General features: G+C 33.6%; 1 protein-coding gene across 1 annotated transcript; it reads right to left on the bottom strand.

Annotated features, from left to right (window-relative positions):
• Positions 1-3,733: 3,733 nt before the first annotated feature.
• LOC147384706 (dof zinc finger protein DOF2.1-like) lies at positions 3,734-5,867 on the bottom strand. The gene is made up of 2 exons (XM_086426657.1): positions 5,708-5,867; positions 3,734-4,823 (listed from the first exon to the last, which is right to left on the bottom strand). The coding sequence occupies exons 1-2, from the start codon at positions 5,780-5,782 to the stop codon at positions 3,975-3,977; spliced, it is 924 nt and encodes a 307-aa protein (XP_086282783.1). The 5' UTR covers positions 5,783-5,867; the 3' UTR covers positions 3,734-3,974.
• Positions 5,868-13,434: the final 7,567 nt, after the last annotated feature.

Here is a 13,434-nt window from a genome sequence, read left to right as displayed (position 1 = left end):
GGGGAGAAACATAATTATCTATTTTGCTACTTTTACACCCCATATCCCCCTTCTATCTCCCATATATCTTAATTTTTAATTCATTTAAATTTATATTAATATAATTTATAATTTTAAGGAAGGTGTTTGGCTCCTTGTCTCACCCACCAAAGTGGTGGTTACCAAAACATAGCCAAAATGAAGCTGAAAACTGATTTATTTTTAGAGATTTTTGAGAAGTTAGAGGATACGGGAGAAGTTAAAAGTCAAATTAACATCAGAGTGGTGCAAGGATCTATAGACCCTACCTAAATGGGTCTACAAATTTAAAGCCCCTAAGAAGAAGTTGAAGAGTTTGTTTCAGACCAAGATTTTGGGGATAACTTTGTCATTAAAACTATTATTACTCACAACACCAAACGAAGCAACCCATATATGGTTGGAAAGGTCTCTGAGTATATTTTCCAATGCCTCAAACGGTGCGTCATTTGGAAAGAAGAAGTTATAGGCAAAATATTCAAGGGTGTCTGAGCTAGCAGCAAAAATGAAATTTTAGAAGTTTAAATTCTTTTTGACTTTTGGTCCAACACATTTTCTTAGGCTTCTGACTTGGGTGGTTGTAGTTGTTTAGAGTTTAATTAAGTACCTTTCAAGGCCCTAAGTATCCTCTTTCTTGGATGTTAAGTTATAAATATAGTTAGTGAAATATTTAAACTCTTAAATTGTAAAAATAGGGGAGTTTTTGGAGAGAATTTAAAACAAGTTCAGCACTTTGTTTCAAAGAAGAAAGAGTTCTTCTTTGTGTCTTGCTCTTATCCCTTGGTGGATTTACAATGGATGGCGAGCTAAATTAATTCAAGTTACTCACTTGTATTTCCTTTTTATTTCTCTACTTTCCGATATCACAAATGGACTATAGTTCAGCTTGTAAAATCGCAAGAAGGGATCAAGGAGCAAGCTAAAAATGAAAAGTTGTACTTGTTGAATTTTTTGTGGGCTCAAGACTTGAGTGCAATTCCACTTAGATTTCACTCTTTTGAGTCTTTAAGCACTTCCATATATTCATGTACTCATTTAGAAGTTGTTTTCTATTGGTTTAGTCCTTAGGACATATTCACAAATGGTTACACCCTTGGTGGGACTTAACACCTTATGCATAAAGATGTGTCCCCATGAAACTATTTATGGTTGGCTTAGAGAATTAGATGTAGATTTAGGAAGACTTTGACTCTTAGCCCTTTTGAAATATAAAGAAAGATGGTGTGTGTTCATTGTGAATGAATCAATTGCCCCCAAAGGAACTATAGAAGGAAATATCACTTCATAAGAGGGATTATTCTCTTCCTTCTTAACCATGAGAAGAAAAGAAGGCTAACTAAGAAATATAAATGTATTAGAAATTTAAAAGAAATTGAAATAATAATTAATTGAAATTAAATATTCACTTGGAGCTTATTATGGACTTATAGGGGGGAGATTGCCTCATATGGAGAGATTACTTTTTACCACCTAAGCCACAAAACAAGGAAATTCTTGTCTCTCAGTCGAACCTCCTTACCCATGACCTCTAATAGTTGGATCAGTTGTGAGTCACTATAAACTAAAAAATCAATTTTTAAAACTCATTTTCATGGTGTCCATTCACACCTAAACTCTATGAATGGTGGCAACTCCTAAATCCAAGTAGATTGATGTTTAAAATCCTTTTAATCCTCATAAACTCATATCTACGAAGAGTTTATGAAGCTCTGGCACCATGGTTCCTCTCTGATTTTCAAGAAGAAGAAGAAGAAAAGCAATGCAAATGTTTATTCTTAGAGTGCAATTATAACAATGGAGTGTATGTGATTTATTCCAACTGATGGGTTGTAGTTGGTACTAGGTGACGTGCAACTAGTGGGTCCCCCCTTGATAATTTTGATTCAGACTTGCTCTGTTTGGAAAAACTGTATGTAAAGTTGCTGATGCTGAATTAAGTTACTGAAGCTGAGAGAAAGTTGTTGTTGCTGTTGCTGAAGCAACTTGTTGAATTGAATATATTGTTTGGTAACATGCTGTTTAATTGTGCTGTTAAGATGCTGAACTGTTTGTTAACCTGTTATCTAAAAATTATTGGATGAAATTAAAAATAATATTAAAAAAAATTTATTTATCTGATATAAGTATTAATATGTTAACAATAAGTATTTTATTTTACTTTCTCTAATATGTGCCAACTTGTAGGTGCCTTTCTCACATTTCTAGCTTTCTTTTTTAATAGATAATGTGATTAAAATTTAATTAAGCTCGCACCTTTACCATCGGAGGACCGCAATGGTGGATCAACAATGCGTCTAAAATTATCTCAAAGATCCAAGAAGCTCTGCCTAACAACCAATGCACTTTGTTTCGACTCTTCAAACTCCGTTATAATCCCCATCTGTAATCCCTCCCCCAAAACCGCATTTAAATCATCCTCATTGCACCACCACAAAATCTATATATATATATATATATATATATATATATATTCAAGAAAAATAACATAAGAAAAAATTTAAAAATAATGGAACCGAATATTTAATAAGATAAGATATACACAAAGATTTTTTTTTATTATTTAAAAAAAAGACTGATTTTTGTGAAAATCTCATTTCAGCTTAATATTCATCTACCATTTTCAGAATTCAAACATTTTACATAAGTGGGAGAAATTTTGATGTGTATAAAGTGTAATTTTTTGGAATAAAAAATAAAAAACAATATATTTTTTTTCTAATAAGGTAAAATTTAAAGTTAAATACGTAATGGGAATTTCACCTAAAAACCAATAATACAAAATAAAAAAAGAAAAATAGAGAATTTAATAAGACAGAGAGATAGAGAGAGATAACACAAAATTAAAAAGAAAAATAGGGAATTTAATAAGAGAGAGAGAGTTGAAATGAATGTTAAGTGCAGGTATCTCTTTTGGTGAGTCGAGAGACAGATTGGGTGGTGGTGAAGAGAGGTCGACCATTGGTCCGAGATCAAGAGATTTGTTGTTAATTTCTCTGGCAAGACTACAAATGTGAGATTCTTCATCAAGGAGATCAGAGTCTGTGCTGGGTTCATCTGCGGTTGGGGTTTCTTCGGTTTGGGAAGAAGAAGCAGACTGAGATTTTGATTTGGGTTTCGATTATATTTTGAACTTTCTAATCTATTTTTTGTGGAACCATGGATTTTGCGGAGGCTCGTTGAAGCGTGGGTAGTTGAGAGATTCGGCTGAATTTTTATAAACGAATCAGCAACTAAAAATACTTGTTAACGATGCCAAACATTGAAATTCCAAAAAAAAGGAACGTGTTCAGTGAATTTAGCCTTCCAACGGCTTTCCCAAACACAGCCTAAATTGATTCTTATTAGTAGCTTTGACCTAAAAATAAATCCTATCAACTAACATTATTTTAATTTGTTTCTTTTGTTGGAAAACTTAGCTAGCTGGGTTAACTAATTGCCATCCAAAAATTAAGGGACATTTAATGGATAAACCATGTGTTAAGAAGTTTTTCATTTTAACATAAAAGGAAATGGCTGTCCTGACTTCTGACTACTGTAGTTGGAGTTAGCTAGAGTTTTTCAAAAAAGAAAAACTCACTCAAATCCAAGTGCCTGCTTACTGCGAATGTAGTACTACTTAGAGGGTAATCAGACTCCAAAACTCTTCAAGTGGCACTCTCTTACTCTTTCCTAAAATAGAATAGAAAGATATGATCCATCAACCTCTAATCATTCCTTGGTCAGAAAACAAATCTAAAAATTTCATTAGTTTATCAAATAATAGGAGGGAAAGAAAACAAACAAAAGAGGTAAGAAAGAGAACTCAAATCATTTATTACACAACTCTCAAGCCATGGACTCGAGATTGAGTGCTCTCTCTCTCTCTCTCTCTCTCTCTCTCTCTCAATATGGAGACTACATCAAAGCATCAAGATCTAAATCAGAGGACTATTAATTTCATCAAAGCATCAAGAGATCTAAATCAGAGGGCTGTTAACAAGTCCATGCCAAGAAGACCCAAGTCCATTCCAGCATTCTCTACCTGAATCAACACCACCCATACTGCCTTCTCCACCATACTGCCATGGAAAATTCCAAAACATCCTATTCTCTCCATCTTTGCCATTGTTATTAAACTCTTGCTTTGGTGGTATTGCTGTTGCTGTTGCTGTTGTTGTAGCTGCACCTCTCATTTCCTCATAAGGCAATACCACCTCTTCACCACCACTACTTTCCACCTCTCCCATGTTTTGATTCCCAAAACCATAAGTGAAATTATGAAAACCACTTGGGACATCAAGAAAACCACTCCTAAGTGAATTAAGAAAACCAGGAGTAGTGCTAGTAGTGGTCCTATTAGGGTTTCCAAAAATATCACAATGGGTGTTATTAAAGTTTCCCAAAATGGGGGTATCATGATCATGAAACCCTAATTGCCTAGTGGGTTGTTTGGGGAGTCCACCAAATGAAAGGCTGAGATCATTTGAATCATAATTTAAGGGTGAGAAGAGAGGGAATGGGTTGGAGTTGTTGGAGGGATGTTGTTGGTCTTGGGTTCTTTTTGATGATGAGGATCTTTTGTTCTTTCTACACCCTCCACCCACTGGTACATTTCTTAGGGACCCACCTTTGGTCCAATACCTCCTACATGCCTTACAGAAGTACCTTGGCTGTGTTAGGCTGTAGTTGTTGTAGTAACAGAACTTAGTGTTTGTGGAATCACATCTTGGACACCTTAGAGATTGTTCTGGTTGTGGTCTTGGTCTCGTCTCTTGCTGTGATTTTGGGCAAGCTAGCACATCTTCTAGTGAGTGGGTGTTCATGGCCTGGAAAAATCATAAAGGAAACAAAAGGAAATATGTTAAATCAATGGACTTGAGAGTGGAATTTCATGAAAAAAATATTTAATGGGTAATTGGGAATTTAGTGAGGGGGAGAATGAATTTGTTAAAGCATGTTAAGGTTCCATTCTCTATTTTCTCAATTACGCATAAAAATACTATAAGTAAAATAAAAGGAAAAAAAAAAAAAACATGGGAAACTATGTGGGGTAGAGGAGCAGAAGACTCATGAATTATTGGGGTTTTCAAGAGGGGATTGAAGGGTTTGGGATGATGTTCAAGATTGCACTGGAGGATAACTTTACAAATGGCTTCTATTGAGAACCCTAATCTTTGTACAGTTGAAAATTTTCTCATTTTCTTCTTCTTTTTTCTTTTCTTTTTTTCTTAGTGAGAATCAAAGGGAAGCTTGATTTTATGTTTGTAAAACCAGCTGAAAAGGGAAAAGAGGGTGAAAAAAGAAGAAAAAGAAAAGAAAATTAAAGGAATAGTTCATTATAGTTGAGAAGATTTGAAATTTGACATTGTTTACAAATGATGAACATTTTCTTTCCTTTTTTCTCCTCTTTTTCAGTTTTCATCTTTAGATCAAGGTTTATAGAAACTTTTGTTGATTTGTGACTCAAAAAAATAAACCAAGCCCACAAACACTAAAACCCACCTCATAAAAAACACAAGTGAGAGGGAAAAACAATCAAATATCAAGTTGTTTTTTTAACATTTGATGCCCCAAATCAACTAACAAACTGAATTTTATTAGTGTCTTAGATATTAAGTGAACATAAAGATATAAATTGATGAAATTAAAGTACAAATAAAACAAGAAAAAATATATATTTTGTGCTGTAGAGAGAGCTAGCTCTTCTCACCTGGTGTTGTCCATTTGAAGGATCCATCCATGCAAGACAAAGGTTGGGAAAGATGGTAGAAGGAGAAACAGTCATGCAAAGGAAGGAGAGAATGTGTCCTATAAATAAATAAAGCTAAGGAAAGAGAGAGAGAGAGAGAGAGAGAGAGATATTACTTTCCGTACGAGATGATCGATCCTTGAAATGAAAAATTCGAGTTGATCTGCAAGTATTCAAGAAGGGAGAGTGGCCCCATTTTGTGTGGATGCAACCCAGATGTGTAGAGCCCACCACCCGACATTAAATTAATCGTCAATAACTCGTTGGAGAATTGTTACTGTCAATCATGAAACCAAACAGATGATTGGACGAAACATTTATCGAATTTGTCTGATTCTGGTTGAATTTGGTTGGATCGATTTATATTTACTAAATAAAAATAAAAATTATGTATATTTCTTTTTAATTTACCTTCGTATATATACTTTTTTAATTGAAAGATAATATTCACATAAAACATTATTATAAAATCTAATTGGACTGTTTGATGCGATTTTAAACGTTACTTCATGATTTGTTTGGAATTAATTTTCAAAAAACTTGGCTGAACCACTCGAGATTAGTGGTTTCTTATTTTTTATTTTATTTGATTTGCTTGTTTGCTATACAAACAAGAGTTAATAGTCAGAGTACCGATGGGTTCAATGAGTTTTGAACTTAGGTTGTCGTGGGAACAACACTCCCTCACTTTACCAAACATAGCTAAGTAGGCACCTTCTTTATCTAAATATAAATAACATAGTTATCCGTGATCAATTTAAAATAAGATTTTATATTTGTGGCAATAAAGGAAGCAACTACTTGCACATCATGTAAAATCGATTACACCCCCATCTCTTAAAAAATTCCCCCTTGCACTGCAAAAAAAAAAAAAAAAAATTACAACTCATTGCACTCTCTCTCTCCCTCCAATTAAGGTGAAGAAGAACAAGAAGTTGGAGTGCTTGGGAATTATTACTTGCAAATCATTGGTGCCTCATGCACCCCAACAAAAATATGTATTTTTTTGAGATTAGGGTTCGATGTTTATACTCGTGATCTACATGTTATTGCTCTATTAATAAATTCAAGGAAAATCAATTAATTTTTAAATATTAAACTATTTGTAAAAATTGTTTGAACGATTTAGGGGGGCTTGATTCTAGTGAGTCAACTTAGGCTGGATAAGTATCAATTTGATCAATAAAACCAATTTTTCAAGCAGTTGTATATCCTATTAATAGAAAAAACTTTAAGCCAACATTTTTTAGTCTCTCACCCTGACTAATACTTTTAGGCATGATTGTGAAGGGAAAATCAGCTATACTCGAAATATCCCATGTAGGAAGTAATGATCGGTTACAGAGGATTCTTTGTCCCCCTCTCCCAAGCAGCATACTCAGAAACGATAATTAGGGTTAAAGCCTCACTACATTAATTAGGCTAGCCGGACTCATATTAAAAATTGCCTAGGTTTTGTTAACATGCATCATAAGGGCACATGTTAAAGTGTAGTGCATTAAATATACCTTGAAAATTCATTTTTCTATTGAAAATGGCCTTAAAAAAATTTCTTACGAAAAATGCCTTTAAATGCTTATTTCCCATGTGTATTTAATGCACCCAACATTTATTTTATGACCTGTGACTTAACATACCATTGTTAAATTTAAGAGTTGTGATTTTATGACACACCCTTGACACACACCCCCGACATGACATGAGTTAGAATCATAGATTTTTTTTTTCCTAACTACACAAATGTACATCCTCATAAATATGTGCAATTGTGTATCCTGACAAAAACAAAAAACCTATGATTCTATCATATGCCACATCACGATGTGTGTGTCACAGGCGTGTTAGAAAATCATTACCCTAAATTTAATCACAAAGTACACTTAAAAAACACATTCTATATGATGTGAGCATAACACTTAACTAACACGACCACACTCCCAAATCCCATGCTCTTACTAACATGAGATTTCACACGTGTACTGCATGCGTGGTAGTAAACGATTCATATATGAAATTTCAAAGCAACTCAATTAAGTAATATAAGATTCAGATCCAACGGCTAGGAAAAAATTTTCGTTTTTTTAGTTGTATTTGTCTGCTTATGACGGCTTAGAATCTGGCAATGGTTGTTTTTCTCGAGGTAGAAGAATTAATGAACAAGCAATCATTGATTCCACTCAAATATCCAATTTTAAAATTCTATAGAAATCTGAGTGCACCCCATGTGATGGACCACATTAACTCAAAGGCCCACTGCAGCTATCATTGGATCAGTCAAACTTATTGACTGGTCAAAGAAGACCTCTTCGTGAGAAAAAGCTAAAGTAGTAGCAATCATGTGGCCGACATATATTGTATCCGTGAAGAAAGGAATCTTGCGTTCCCAACATATATGTGTACCAAAGTAAGCATTGGATACTCTAAGTACTACAATACTTAAAATATTACAGTTACATTATTTCATGGACTTTAAATAAACATATATATAGTCCCAAAATTCTTCAAGTTTTTCAAAAATTAGGTAAATTTTTTTTAATTAAGGGTCGGCTAATTATATTAGCAAATTGACAAATTAACCAATAATTCCTCAATTAATTGTGAAACGTAGTAACATTTTTGCACTTCATCTTCAAATTTTTTTTTTTTTTTTCAACATTCAATCCTCAAGAAGACCATTAGGACTGTTAGAAAGGTTGAAGCCGATAGATTAAAAATCCCAAAAATATGTTATGCACGATCTCTGGAATGTTTTTGATTTTTTTAAGATTTTTTTTAATTCATCTGAATTAACCCAAAATAAACCTCCACTAAATAATTACCGCATCCAAACTTTGCTACTATGCAAGTACGTGTTTGGATTAGATTCGAAAGTTCTTCTTAGTTCTGCCCCCTAAATTATTAATTTGTATACTAACTTTCAACTTTCGGTTTATGTTTGAAGCTCATTCTTTGATATGGTCTTAAGGGTGCTCCAAGTTCTCAACTATTACGAGAAACTATTTTTATTGTGTAAATTTTTTTTTTTTACCATTTCTCGGAATTGGTTCCCAAACACATAACATTTCTTTTAAGTTATCTTTAGCTTTTCTTCAAAGCAAAATCTCATAATTGATCCAAACAAGATTCTTCGTTGGTTAATAAGATGTCAAATGGTCCTATTTCTTGCGTTAGGATTTGCCTAAAAGTAAGGTTGTCAATTTATCCCAATAACCTAGATCGCCCAAAAAATGGTTCTAAGGCATTAATCTTGATTTTCATTGAATTAAATCTGAATTGTGATAGGCCTAAGAATGCCAACTGTGACCTGATCCGATCTAATATGTGTATATATATAATAAAATGTATCATTTACAATAAAAACAAAATCAAACATATGAAAAAATAGAAGGTCCACTTTTATCTTTAATCATTTTTCGATTAAGATGGAACTTGATCCCATATTTTGATGAAAAGTAGTATCAAACGACTTTAAAAAAAATTTGAAAGGTACATGATTTTATGTTTTTATAAAATCCAAAAATCATCCAAACCCAATTTAAGTCTTTTAGAAGATCATGCTTGAGCTTAGCCAAATTAGGCTTGATGGAGTTCTGACCGGTATAAAACATAATAACAAAAAAAATCCATTTTATTTTTAAAAAGTCGTTTACGCATTTTGTACCTCTGACAATTAAAATAATAAAAAAAGAGAAGTTTTTTCAAAAAATAAAACAAAATAAGAAAAAGATGAATTTTAGGCTTTACGATTAATTTCTATGTTCATATGGTTGTTTGTGATTTAGTTTATGTTGTTTAATATGAGATTTTATAATAATATCTTGATGTTATGATTTTTCATTTTTTTTTTTTTTCCAGTATGTTATTTTTCTCAAAAGTTACATTGATGTGTTGGTTAGACTTGTTTTCATTATAGAATCTATCAATAAAACACAACAATGGGACCTACTTATGTGGAAAAAACATCACATCCAACCATAGTGACTCCACTTTACTGCTTTCCTCTTCTTCTTCAACCTTATTGTTTTTACTCTCCTCCTCCCCCACTCCCTCTTTCCTTTTCAATAATACCCAACTAACTTTATTATATTTTGTCCTTTATCCCTATTATCTCAAAGATTTTTCCTCTTTTACCACCTTACCTTAAAAGTGGGAGTCTGCGCTGTAGGCACGGGTGAACTCTAGTGGATAACCAGAGGCAAATTTACAATGGAGGCACTTGCCCCCATAAGAATTTTCAAATCTATTAAAAAATAATGAACTATCATGACAGATAACAACAATGAATAAAGAAATATGTTACTATTATTCCTACAAAAAAAAAAAAAAATTCACTCTTAATTACCCTTACGTGAGCAAAGTACTAATTCCGCTCATGTGGATAATTATGTGTGGAAATATGTTACCATGTACCGATAGTCAATAATATACTTCTTTATTAAAAACACATATTGAAAATATAGACTAAATGTCTAATATATTTATAAATTTTTTTTTTTAATTTGTATATTTACCATTTTTTCCTATATACCCTTTTATTCAGAGCTTTCTTAGGCACTTTTTAACCCATATTCCAACTTGGTGAGTATGATTAACAACAAAGAAAATTTTCCTTCTCGAATCTACAAAGAGAGACGAGGAGATGTCGCGAGGTGAAGCTAAAAAACTTGGGGGCGGCCTAGTGATTTGTCGGTGTACGGTGGAGCCCACACTAGATGCATGATGTTGGAATGTATACGTGTCATTCTATTAGAATGAGAGCGCGAATATTTCGGTAGAAGAGAAAAGACTACAAAAGTGATTAAGGCTGGCTGTGGGACCCATATCTTACTCTCTTCTGAAGTAAGGGATAATCCGTTTCATCCGCCGTAAATAGTGGATGATAATTTGACACGTGGGTTATAGTACGCCGTCACTAGAGACACGTGTTAGAAAGTGATTGGATTTATCTATTAAGGCGTTCGTATCCGTTATGAAACACGAAAGGAAGAATCCAAATTCCTGTTTGGTAACGTACGAGGTGTCCAGCTGAGAGTGCTGCGCAGATTGTTATATATTATTCTCTCATTAGAGGGCTTGGTATGTGTTCATCGTATCCTCGAGATTGGTGACACATGTAGCTTGAAGAATATTAATGGTCCAGATAGACGTGTAGATATTTGTTGTTAACAAATTATAGCGCTAAACTCTTACATGAACAAATAATTTTTTTGCTTCTTAATGTACGCTTTGGTGAATTACCGTTTATTTAACAGCTTATTAATAAGAATCGTGATAATCTAACTATCCCACGTGGTAAACTCAATAGATTATCCTAACGTGACAAATTCGAGAATTGTAGATCTACGCTCCTCAAAATACACGATTATATTTCCTCATAAAAAGTGTATCTCGAGGGAATCGTATATCTTGAGGAGTGCATATCTACAATTTTAAACTTGTCACGTCAAATATTTGATTGAGTTTGTTACGTGGGGTAGTCAGATTATCATGACTCTATTAACAACTCTTGTTAACATGTACCATTAAGGTACATGTTAGAATGCATGAATTACACCTTGGGAACAATGGGAACAAACAAACAAATTTTTTGAGAACAATTTCGGTACGAAAATCAGTTCTCAAGGTGTAGTTAATGTACTTTAATGTGTGTCTTTAAGGTACACATTAACAAAATCCGTTATTAACATCATCATTTTTTAATGAGTATCTACTTTAGATGTGTTAACCAACCATCTACTCCAACATATTGATCTATTGGAGAGGGGGAGAAGAGAACCATGAATATAAGAGCGTTACATGGCTTAATTGGGGTATGACACATCAAAAGTGAAAGAAATTATATACTCAAAACTCTCCTTCACCCTTAGGGGTGGATAGAATTGAACCCGTGATTCGTACGAATCTAGCGCTTTGACACCAAATGTTAAGATCCAAACCAATATTCTAAAAATTAACTAGACATTAATGGAGTGGAAAGTTGAAGTCTTAACAAAAGGTTCGTAAGACACCCCCATGCTTTAAAGCTAATGTCCCCATTGGCCCACTTTATGGTGAGCCCCCTCAGTCCCTTGGCCTTATTTCTAATTACTATACCCATATTGTTTTTTTCTATAAGTCGCCCCTTCCCAAACTATTCACGATGGCTTACTATGGTGCCCCCTCCCCTCCCCCTCCCTTTTCGAAACCCCTTCCATATCCCATACTATAGAGAAGCCCTTTTTCTTCCATAATCACCCCCTCTATGACTTGAATCGTAGACAAAGAGTTGACTCTCATACTAAATCTTGTCCACCAACTATTCCAAAAGATCGATCTATTGGTAGGGGGTGGGGGTGGGGCTATGAATATAAGAGGGTCACATGGCTTAACTAGAGTTTGATACACCTGACAATGGAGAAAAATATTCACTTTACAAGATGGACTGATGTTATTATGGCTTTAGACTAATATTATCATTTTAGTAACTTCTAAAAGAAGTTACGATCAACTGACTCCCAATAATGATAGGCTTGGTCTTTGGAAATAGTAGAATGAAGGAACAAGATTCATTGAACTCATCCAAAACCTTTGGGATAAGATTTTGTTATTATTAATATTATTATATTTGGAGGTAAATCAAATGTGATGCTTTTTAATATATCACGTCTATAGAAAATAAGACATATTTAAAGGTAAATGATTTGATTGAAGGCTAATAATGCAAAAAAAAAAAAGTCAAGTTATCAAGTTGGGACTGAGCAAATGAAGGATCAAAGGAAGTTGGCCCCTTCAAATTTGTGTGTGATTTACATGACCCTCATACTTTCATGATTATTTAATATGTTGATGAATGGCCCTTTCACCTTCCTCCCACCTCCTTCCCCTCAATCTTTTGGGTAATGAGGAAATCATTCTACCTTCGGTGAATGTTTAAGATAGTCATTTTCTACGATGATGAAGTTGTGAATAAGTTCGTGAAGAACGAACGAATGACGAAAAGCAACAAGCACATTGAGATCAAGTATTTGCTTGTATGTGAGAATGTTAGAGAAGGAATCATTGAGATCCCTCGTCTGGATACTAGTTTGATGGTCGTAGATCCTCTCACAAAAGGTCTTTTTCCTAAAGTTTTTAAGTAGCACATGAGTCGCATGGGTGTAATTGAGTCTTTGGACTATGTAGTATAATTGGGTGTCACCCCATTGTCTTAATTGATGTTTTGATTATTTTTATAGTTTTTCGTTAGCAATAAAATTAATACAGTACTCTTATTGTTATATATTAGATATCTATTCATCTGTGCATATGTTACAAGTTTAAAACTGGCCTGGGAATACGGTTTAGTATTCATGAGGTATGCTTGGATTAGATGTGTATAGGCAACACATTTATGAGCCTTCATTCTGATAAGAGGGTAATAGTTTTTCACAAGGCAGTTTGCCGTTATATATCAATATGACATACTATAAATATGAAGCAAGACGTATATGGGAATGCACAAATTGATTACATAAGGTATGTGTGTTATCCTTATATTACTCTATCAAAATCACATAAAGTTAAACATCCGACACCATTAATAATACTGACTTCGAGACCATGGAATTGTCTTCGTGTCACTAGGAGAATATCATGTACATTCATGATCCACAATTAGTGTCATTTATGGGATTGGGTGAAAGTTAAAATTAACCTTAAATATTTTAAGC

Source organism: Akebia trifoliata, chromosome 15 (assembly GCF_017979445.1).
Source record: "Akebia trifoliata isolate Shusen 1 chromosome 15, ASM1797944v1, whole genome shotgun sequence".
Lineage (NCBI taxonomy): Eukaryota > Viridiplantae > Streptophyta > Magnoliopsida > Ranunculales > Lardizabalaceae > Akebia > Akebia trifoliata.
Note: the sequence above shows the minus strand (reverse complement) of the source record. Positions and strands in the feature narration are given on the sequence as shown.